A 10968-nucleotide genomic window follows, 5' to 3' on the forward strand; every position below is an offset into this window, starting at 1 on the left:
ATAATCTGCGACAAAAGATGAAGCTTTCTCCTACAAATTATACTTTGTACCTACCAGAGCACGGAAGACAAACAACACCAATGCGGCTTCCTACTATGATCAGGGAGAACCCAGAATCAGCCAACGTACTATGTCCGTACTATGTACTTAGCTTCATCTTTTGTCGCAGATTATATAATCCTAAGTCAGATATCTTCCTGCTATTGTCTACGGTAGCCACAAGCTCTAGAAACTGACCGTATTGGTGTTTGATGTGCGGAGGCGTTCGTCGTCTACAGCGGCTGTATCTGGTGTCACGGTGGGAAATGTTGTTTACGTCAGTTCGGGGATGTTCCATTAACACGGACGGGCGTGACGAGGGAATGGTTTGTTTTTGTTTCACGGCGAGATCGTGAAATCGTTCGCAGAAAGTCCTCGGAGGTGTGAAGATGTAGTCAATTAGCTACTTGCCTTGATGGAGGAGTCGTAAGAGGTGATCAGACGAACTGAAGTGCGGTCGTGATGATCGGCTCGGGGATCGTGGGTGGAGAAGAGAAATCCATCATGGCAACCGGCAAAGACGTCGTTGTGACGTAGTCACCATGTGCGCGGAAGGTTGATGTTTTCTAGTGGTTCGAAGAGCGGGTTGGTGCCGTTCCGGCGAAGTCGCGAGATGGTGCTGTCAATGTTTAAGCAGTTCAGGGGATGACGAGTCGGGGTAGCACCGCAGATGGTGATTAATTTCCCGTAGAACGAGTTGAGAGGAGTTCACTTAACTTGAATGAAGAGAAAAAATGGCGGCCTGTCCCGCCCTCGTGGCGCACGCGAGACAAAAAAGGCGCTAAGGACGAAGTTGAACACTTGCCGTTCTGCCTGTTGACATATGGGACAGATCTTCTTAGGTCCTCGTTTCCTCGGGTGTGATCATGTTCATGTTTGGCCCGTCGGTGAAAAGTTGAGTAATTGTTAAGTTGTTGTGGAACACCATTCATAAGGTCCCGGATGTTGACTCTTGGCCATGTGCGAACTTGCTATTCTGCCCTTTTCCCGGTCGTCGTTGCACGTTATTTACCTGGTTGCGTGGCATCGAAGCTTCTTGGTGAGTGTGTGGGTTCTAGGAGACCAACCGGTGCCACCACGCCAATAGGTAACACGTGCGGTGACGACTCATAGATGACAGTAGGCGCATAATCCAGGAACACAATGTATTGGCAACTATCTTATGGAACCCATGATGGTGGACAAGACGTAAGCGGTTGTATGACCTGGAGGTCAAGGGTCATGACCTAATCCTAACCAAATTAACATACCATGTTGGCGCTGTAACAAAATATTTCAGAATACTGTACATAATCCAGGGAGGCTCAAGCCATGTGTGTTTGTGAGACCTCTTTCAGCGCGTGTTGGAGTGAGTGAGAGAGTGAGTGTGTGTGCCGGAGAGAAAAACTCTGCCTGTGTGGGACCTTAATTTTTTTCTTCTTTGGCAGAGAATATAGTTGATCTTTATATATATGTGTAATTTTACAACATTTGGCCCCCATAGTTCAGTTCAGTTCATCCATCAGGTGAAACTATAAAGTTCCTCCTGACGACTTAGTATCGACTTCTTAGGAAACTGAAGTATATGAATGTGGACATCTTACCACCAGCTTCTTGCTGAGGACTGTTTGGAACATACTGCCCTTGCCTTGCTTTGCGAGTGGAACGCATGTTCCTGTCATTCCTTGGTGAGCCAGAAGTCCCAGCATCATTCCCGGAAGTACCAGCATCATTCCCGGAAGTCCCAGCATCATTCCCGGAAGTGCCAGCATCACTCCCGGGAGTGACAGCATCATTCCCGGAAGTGACACCTTCACTCTCGGAAGAGGCAGCAGCTCTTCTTTCTACTGACAGGCCATTGTCATCATCAGCATCTTCGTCCTGATATCTGACGGCATATGGCTCCATGCTATCTGGTCGCAAGTCAGTATCAGGATCCGTGCCCTCACGGATTGTGGCCTCACCTGCAGAAAGAGAGTTCGAGAGCAACAACTTGTACATGTGCTCAAAGGCTGGGTTTGGATGAAGGGCACCACAGCTGCTTGCTCCACCCGGATACGTGCGATCTGATAGAACGCATTGGCTTTTAAAACCAGGAATGTTTTTAAAACGTTGAACAGTAAGTTTCAACACAAAGTTGGGCTCACCCTGTTTTTTTTTTTTACTGTCCAACTCCAGCCTCAGTTGTCAAGGCATGGCAAAGACTGACAAAGACTAGACTCGGACAGTCGAAAATCCAGAATAGATAAATCGGAAATAACACAAAGTGCACTAAATCACAATATAGTAAAATATCAATCAAGTCATTGAGACTTAATTAGTAACACAGCCCTCTATATAATTTAGATATCGGATTGCTACGATCAACAGCACGTACGGTAGATACAAGCAAATTTAGGCTACAAACATACAAATAGCTAATCGATCTTGTTGATATTAAAATTACGATTGATACAATTATTACCGGTTACATTAGACGCCTTGGTACTTGATATTTTTCTTGAAACGAAGCAGCCCGCAAAAGAGAAAGCTTTTATTATTAATTATGTGCTCTTTTAACTTTCCGACCCGATTGTTTACGTTTGATTATTTAAGATGGCGTCGGATGCCGGCGTTGCTCCAGAAGCTTGTCTGTATTGCAGTCCAGTTACTATTATAGCGAGAGTGACGACGCAGTTACATATGTCATAAGTTGTAGTCAGTGTGATTTTGATGTCTTATAATCTTCATGCAGTCTGTACGCCTGTTTCGGGAATGCAATCGGTTTGTGACCGTACGACAATCGTGCAACTAATAATGGGACCACACCCAGCAACACAAGGGCAGGACAGTAACAGGACAAAAACCGCAGGATTACAAAGTTTTACCTGTTCCGCTAATGTACATAGGGTTTGGTATACGCGCAGCGGCGTCCGCAACGGACCGCCGATAAGTCTGGGGCTGCTGCACGGGTGTGGCACCTGTTGTAACTGGGAAAATTAAAAAAGATAGTCACATAGTTTATATAGTAAAGATATTGAAGCGAGACAAGAACAGGATGACGTAAGCGGACCTGAAGGCATTCTACCTTCTCCGGAGGCGTACATAGGGTTGGGAAAACTCCTCACGGCGTCGGCACGTGTCTGCCAATCAGTCTGCGGCTGCTGCACGGGGTTTGTACCTAGAGGAAAATTACAAAATTAAAATGGCGCCGACGGAATGTATTTAGCGGCACAACATTCGCTTAAAGAGTTTATGAAGACAATCGTGCAACTAATAATGGGACCACACCCAGCAACACAAGGGCAGGACAGTAACAGGACAAAAACCGCAGGATTACAAAGTTTTACCTGTTCCGCTAATGTACATGGGGTTTGGTATACGCGCAGCGGCGTCCGCAACGGACCGCCGATAAGTCTGGGGCTGCTGCACGGGTGTGGCACCTGTTGTAACTGGGAAAATTAAAAAAGATAGTCACATAGTTTATATAGTAAAGATATTGAAGCGAGACAAGAACAGGATGACGTAAGCGGACCTGAAGGCATTCTACCTTCTCCGGAGGCGTACATAGGGTTGGGAAAACTCCTCACGGCGTCGGCACGTGTCTGCCAATCAGTCTGCGGCTGCTGCACGGGGTTTGTACCTAGAGGAAAATTACAAAATTAAAATGGCACCGACGGAATGTATTTAGCGGCACAACATTCGCTTAAAGAGTTTATGAAGTCATAATATAACATTATTTTTCACCAAAATATTTCTATCAACTATACAAGTTTCATTTTATGTACAACACAAACACGTCTGCTGCAAATTGACACTCATAAAATTGCATGATATTAAGAAGCAATATTTTAGTTTATGACTTTTCAAAAGTACGTTTCACATTATTATCGTCATAATAATGCATCTTCCAAGCTTCATGCCTTGAACGAATTATATTTGGAAAAGATATTGTAAACCAAGCAAGGTATTGGGTAATTTTAAATCTCAATATTTGTCATTACATAGATTTTTGAAAACGAACCCCCCTTGACAGCTGACGTGCACAGGAACATATTTTCAAAAACAAATTTACCTGTGTCACTAGTTTGGGACTGCTGTTGCCCTCCCGGCATGGTTCGTCTTGTCAGGTTTCTGCACAGCAAAAATACACACCCTACCTCAGGCGTGGTCCGAATCACAATGAGAAATATAGTCTAAGCTGAAGAAATTAGAATCCAGAGATGAAAGAAAATCATATTGAGTGGGTGGCAAACAACGCACGTTTTCCAGTTGAGACCAATCATACAGACACGTCATCCTTTTCTTTGTTTGTTTGTTACATATTGAAAGAGAGGTTATATGCACGCATGGGAGAAAAACAATTTTCATTCTTTGATGTTCGCTGACATTTTTCCGTGTTCGTCACACAAGTAGTCAGTCAACACACGTACGATTTGCACGTTAACGCAATTTATAGATTTTCTGCCGTGAATACATTTTCAGGATCAACTTTTACTTCTGAATTTTGGGAAATATGTAGGGCATGAATGGGGAAGACGGGCACCCTAAAACAATGATATTAAATTAAAAGGAATTTTGAGATAGACCAATCCAAAATCTCATTAAAGTTCGTTGTCGAGGCATTGCTAAATTTGAGTTGAGCGTCCCTGGGCCCGCAAACGTCACCCGAGCTGCTGAGATTGTCCGAAGCCCGCGGAAGGCTTAGGTCACATTTCCAAACCGGGGCCCGATCGGGATGTTTTAAGAATCGGAAAATTCTAACGTATCCATAGAAATGTGCACAAATCATGCCTATGGATCTTATTTTGACAATTTGTGTATTTGTATATCTTTTACATCATTATTTTTGCTCCCGAAAGCTGTCCGACCGGGCCCCAGTTTGGAAATGTGACCTACGCCTAGGTCACAATTCCTAAGCCTAGGTCACATTTCCTAAGCCTAGGTCACATTTCCAAACAGAGGCCCCGGTCGGGATGTTTTAAGAAACGAAAAATACGAAATGTACACCTAGAAATATACACAGATCATGCCTGAGAATCTTATTTTGACGTTTTGTGTATTTCGATGTCTTTTATATCAATTTTTGGTCCCGATAGGAGTCTGACCGGGCCCCGGTTTGGAAATGTGAGTAGACGTCTGTCGTTCTTCGGCCAAAAATGCCCATTTAGAGGTTGCCAACATATTGGTCTAGGTTAGGCCTGGGTACCGACTGGGTAAAGAACTGATTATGATCAGGCATTCACACGTTTTCGTGGTTACCGGTCTAGGCATGTACCAGCTGGTGTGTTACGCCGAACGGCGGTTATACCGGCTATATAGATACAGATACAGATACAGGCATATAACAAGAGTGAAGAAGAGTAGACTCAGTAGTCATTTTTTACCAACTTTTACAGTCAATTGTACAGAGGTAGTTAGCCTTAATATGAATTTTCAATATGCAGTCCCAGTCCTGTAGGAGTAAAGCTATCTGAAGAAATGAACGTCCTCAAGTATAAAGTGTCTTATGTTGCCAAAGACACAACATGCTCTGTTTTTTTACTGACTCTGGAGAGATGCAGGGCTATGTTGACCTGGCCGTTGCATTTAATGTATTTTGATCAGCACGATATCTTATTATTTTTCAATGGGACGGGGGAGAGCAACATCTCATTGGACTCGCACTTGGAACATTGCAATAATAGTCTGAAGTCCTTCTTAGAGTCCTTCACCTCACAGAAGCCAGTATAGACAGAGTGAGTAGATGTCTGGGGTCCCTGAAGAAGATTTTGGACAATGCAGACAGAGATTTAAGTGTTGCCAGACCCTCCGACTATCAGATTCTGACACTGGTGGAATTTATCAGGGAGGCATATGTGGAATAATTGACATAACAGGTGACTATCATCTTTTCAAGAGACCATACCAGACTTTTTTTCTCTCTCTCTCTTTATACATATAAATCTTGCAGCTTATAGCCCATGCAACTGGACTGAAGCTTCGTGCACCAACACCAAGCGATGGGAACCTGATGGCAGGAAGGTGTCATCTTACATAAAAGGCCATCCCAACACGGTAAATTGTAGTTCTTTAAAATTCCTTTGGCTTCTACGATGCTGCTGTTTCTGCATTGTGACATTCCTTGTTAGTATCTTTGATATATTTTATATCACTGTAACTTGTTTTAGTTCTAAGAACAAGATGGTAAGAACAAGAACATTAAATGAATGAGCCTAGATGTAACATGTCGCAAAATTGTGTATGGGCAGACCATATCTAAGTTCAACCTACTGCCAACTACTTGAAACAGACGATCAACATTGTGTCAACAAGTGGAGAGGAGGAAAACTTCATCTTTGTCGTGCCAACTGAGGGTGACAGTAGCGGCAACTTTGCTTCACACTGCAGAACATCACTACCAAAGACTTTGATTCAGAAGTGGATATAACGTTACATGTATCTATTTCCTTTCATGATTATAACTTTTCCAACAAATCATTTGTAGACATGATGGACTTACATGCGAACTACACTCACAAAAGAAAAACAGATGCAGAAAGACGAGAAAACAAATGGGCAGTCCAGCAACAATGCTTGGAGGGAAATAAGTGATTCACAGTCCCTGACACACATGCCTTTGTCGTTCATCAGGCATCTGGCAGACAACATTCCCCTAGAAGAGGTACTCAGTACATGTGACTTTGACAAAACATAAGCCACACGAATCCAATGCATGTCTCTATGTCTAGGAGTTAACAAGTAAAGCAAAGTGTTTCATATGCAAAGAAGGATAAGCTAAAAAAAACAAAGCAAAATGACAGCCTCATTGAGATATATTTTGTAGTTGGTGCTTTGTCGGACAGTGCAATTGTCTTTATGTTTTTATCAATGGGTTAGATTTTAATGTGTATCATAGTTTAATGGATGAAGATTTTTAACATACATGTAAGTTATACGTAATTCAGTCACCCCGGCTGCGAGGTATCAACGAAATTCATTCATTCATTCATACTAGCAACATCGCTAAAAGATAGATATATTCATAAATTAATATTACAAACCAATGCGCTTGTTTTCTAATCAAGATTTTCATATGAAAACAGTAAGATTTAAAACATTACTTGGATTGGTGTTGACAAAAATAAAACACTCCTGTTATGGTTATAAAACACTCCTGTTATGGTCCAGTGTAGTTTGTGTTACACAGACTACGAGTGTATCAGCACTGAAACTTTTACCATATACAGCCCAGATCATTGAAAGAGTAAATGAATGAATCCATATTGATGTTATAAATTTACCACAAAATGTGCTCCAGGTAAGCAAGATCATTGTTTAAGTAAAACATCGGCATGTACCATCAACCAGAGACTACTTCACGACGCACAGCCTGACCATGTGCCAACCAAGACAGTATTTTCTAAAGGATGAAGGGCTAGACTGGGTAGCTGTGTTTCAGTGGACTCAGTACGGATTGCTGGGCGCACTCAACACTGCTTCGCCATACCCAGGGAAGCACTACCAGAGATAACAGGGTGAGAACAAATTACATATTATGTCCTTTAACTGAAATCTTACAATTTGTTATAATGGTATAATAATGTAAACATTGAATTAGCAAGTTACTTATGGCATAAATGCAAACTTGTCTTGAGGCGTTGGAGGGAACAACACGAACACAGGATGAAGAGCCTGAGACTAAGGAAAACGCTGAAGCTGTTCCATGATGGCACGGAATCAACTCAGCAGGACATGGGCACGCTTCCCAAAAGTAAGCATGGATTAGCCTTCTCCACCCGCGTCTCTATGATGTTGGCGAAAATGGTTATTTTTGTGGTTGGGGACGTCGATTCGAGATTTTTATCCGGGAATACGACGGGAAAGGAAAATATGCCGGGAAAGGAAAAATGCCGGGAGAGGAATATATACGGGGGGGGAGTGTACCCGCCCAGGATAAACATCGCGAATCGACGTCCCCCTGCCTTGATGACGATTCCTATCTCAAATAATTGTTTAAAAATACATTAAGTTTTTCTTCAACTTAATCATTCCGCCCTTTGCTATGGAAAACGGTATGTGTCAGTTATGTTTACGACCAGCAGCTATCACACAGCAGTGGGCCCGGCACAGGGTGTCTTCACAATCATACAGATTGCACTCACTGCGACTGGAACTTATTTAAAAAGAAAACAAAAAGGATAAATGGGCATGCTAATAAACACGTCCCGCGTGTTATTTCCCGCCACACTGCCACACTCGCAGCTTTGGAGTTCCAGCTGCATGGCGTCAAGTGATCGTGGTAAAAAAGGAAAAAAGTTTCTCTTGTAGAAAAGTATGATCTAGGAAAGCGCTGCTTCCAATTCAAGAAGCAGTATGATGAAGAAGCTGCTGCTATTGGCAAGAGGTGGGACCCAAAGCGCAAAGATTGGGTTCAGCAGAAGCCGAAAGTGGGCTATCTCGCTAGGACGGTAAGGGAGGCTTATCCGTCGCTTGCCAGAGCAGCGAATGATGACAAGGAGTTTCAGGCAGCAAAGCAAGTTGTTTGGCGAGCCCTACAAGAGTACGAGAAAAATATTGCAGACCCCAATGCCGTAGATGAAGTTCCGCGCAAGAAGCAGTACCGGCAACCAGGGGGTGGGAGAAAGCAGGCCGTACCAGAAGTTCGTCAAGCAGTCTTCCAGTGGTAAATAAATAGTCAATATCTATTTTAGAAGTGCTTTTATATACTCACCAAAAATGTACCATAACAGTTTGTTTTCTGTGCTATGTGCTGATCTGATTTTTGACGGACCGTCACCAAAGTAAAAAAAAAAATTCATAGTCAGTTCCATGTCACCGCGCGGGATTTAAAATATATGTTTGTAATACAGTAGTTTAAATAGCAATGGCAAAACTTGTGGTCTCTTGACCTTTGTCAAATTCACAAGTTAGTACCTATGTGACACGTCACCAGCTCTTGCTGCGCTGTCAAGGCGATACTATGGGAATGTAGTGCTGTAGACCCATATATATATATATATATATGGCCGGCCCTCCCTACAGATGACCGGCGAGTGGGCGTGCCGCTACGTATAAAGTCAGATTTACAAGTAGGGGACACAACAAAATAGTGAATTAAAAGATCGAGAAAACGTGATCTAGATACATTATTATAATCAACTTGTTTATAATTACGTATGTTAACACGTGTACGTAGATGATTGGATTAACTACACATTCCAAAACATAAGTTTCTTTCTTTCCTTGTTTACGTTCCCTGTGGCACCAAATGAAACGTTCCAGGTGCCAGTATCCAAACGTCGTCATTCCAGTCCACACGGCTGACTGTGAGAGGGCCTTCTCCACCCAGTAAAGGATGAAGACAAGGCTAAAATCCACCCTGACCACACCAACCTGAACCACTTGCTCAGGATAAGCATAGAGGGACTTGTCATCGACAATCGACGTAGAATCTGTACATTCAATTAGCTACAAGAGAGCACCGTCTGTACACCAGGTTCTACGTATACAATCAGATCTCCTAACTGAAGATGTGGGCAGGAACGGGAAACAAGGAAACAGAAACTGTCAAACACGAGTTTGATACTTAAGTCCTGAGGGGAATAAAGAGTTCAATTGGTATTTTGGAACAGTGACATTTGACAATTGTGGACCAACAGGCAGAAGAGGTTTTTAACGATATTTACCATTTCCTCTACGTTTCACTTCGAGTCTCACTTCGAGCCAAATCACAAATCCACGATTCGAGGAAGCGCTGCTGAAGTTCCTGCACAGCGGTCTACAAGGATGCGGAGAATTAAGCTAAAGCTCCAAGCAACAGAAATGTGCTGTACCGCAGACGGATACATATCTAGTCTCAATTCGGACTAAAAAATGCAGTGTATATGTATTTTTGTTAATGCTAGATAAGATGTTTAACGTCTTATTTCTGACAAAATCCGTGGAACAAGGGGCAATACCATTTTCTGTCCACCGTCACTCCAACTCAATGTATACTCTTACAATGTTGCAAGTTCATGGTTTGGATATACTTTTTGTACTCCATTCCTAATCCACACTGTCTTAACAAGATGTTATGTGCTGTGTGTATGCTGCGCCACAAGTCAGACTTGCATGGGTCAGTTTTGGCATAATTAAATAAAGATTGAATAAGGCTTTTATTGACAGTTTCATATTTCTTTCTCTACAGCTTCCAAATATGGCAGGAGATACCTTAGAAGAACTTAAGTGCCTGCGTACATATATGCCCAACGTGTGGAACACTGATTTTCACAGAACAAGGAGCGAAACAACATGCCCAGAGGCATCTTGCAGATATCAATGTGATCTGCTCTAAGAAGTGTCTTATGAAATCAGACCTACACAAGGCATCTAATCAACATTCCACTGTGTTCCTCATTTACTGTGGTGGTTATATTGCCTTAGTAGATGAATGCTATCTTGTTGTCAATTGCATTGACTATTGTACACAAGTTTACAATCAAGAACTTCTAAGGAAGGAGTGACTTGAAGCAAAATTCCGGTAGTGCAACTCTTATATGCAGCTTTAAAAAGTGGTGATATTGTTGCCTTTTCTTTCAGTTTCTGTGACAGATAAATCATTGCACAATCACTCCCAAATCCCAATCTTAGACAGCCCAGTTAATGCCAAAATATTTCTTTTTCACTGGGTGTCCTGAAGCGGCATAAGTAAAATATTTCTTTTTCACTGGGTGTCCTGAAGCGGCATAAGTAAAATATTTCTTTTTCACTGGGTGTCCTGAAGCTAACTAATCCGCATACTTGCAATCAATTCATATCTAGTGCACATGTAGTTTTGCGTGCACATGTAGTTTTTTTTACCCCAAGATAAGTAGACATGCATGGGACTTAAAATTTGTGTTGTTACAAAAATGTATTGTAACGTAACATGTTTAGGTAATGCCTTATTAGAGTAATGTGTTTCATCAGTATACAGCTGCTCCTGCTACCATCCACCAGCACCGAGGC

General features: G+C 42.4%; 1 protein-coding gene across 1 annotated transcript in view; it reads right to left on the reverse strand.

Moving 5' to 3' along the window:
• LOC118418247 (proline-rich extensin-like protein EPR1) overlaps positions 1 to 4052 on the reverse strand; it is an 8183-nt gene extending 4131 nt beyond the window's left edge. The window contains exons 1-6 of the mRNA XM_035824092.1: positions 4022 to 4052; positions 3548 to 3640; positions 3348 to 3449; positions 3086 to 3178; positions 2886 to 2987; positions 1830 to 1982 (exon numbers count right to left, since the gene is read on the reverse strand). Of these exons, the coding sequence (XP_035679985.1) occupies positions 1830 to 1982; positions 2886 to 2987; positions 3086 to 3178; positions 3348 to 3449; positions 3548 to 3640; positions 4022 to 4052 (574 nt within the window). The remainder of the gene's footprint in view (positions 1 to 1829; positions 1983 to 2885; positions 2988 to 3085; positions 3179 to 3347; positions 3450 to 3547; positions 3641 to 4021) is intronic.
• Positions 4053 to 10968: the final 6916 nt, after the last annotated feature.

This window comes from Branchiostoma floridae, chromosome 6 (assembly GCF_000003815.2).
Source record: "Branchiostoma floridae strain S238N-H82 chromosome 6, Bfl_VNyyK, whole genome shotgun sequence".
Lineage (NCBI taxonomy): Eukaryota > Metazoa > Chordata > Leptocardii > Amphioxiformes > Branchiostomatidae > Branchiostoma > Branchiostoma floridae.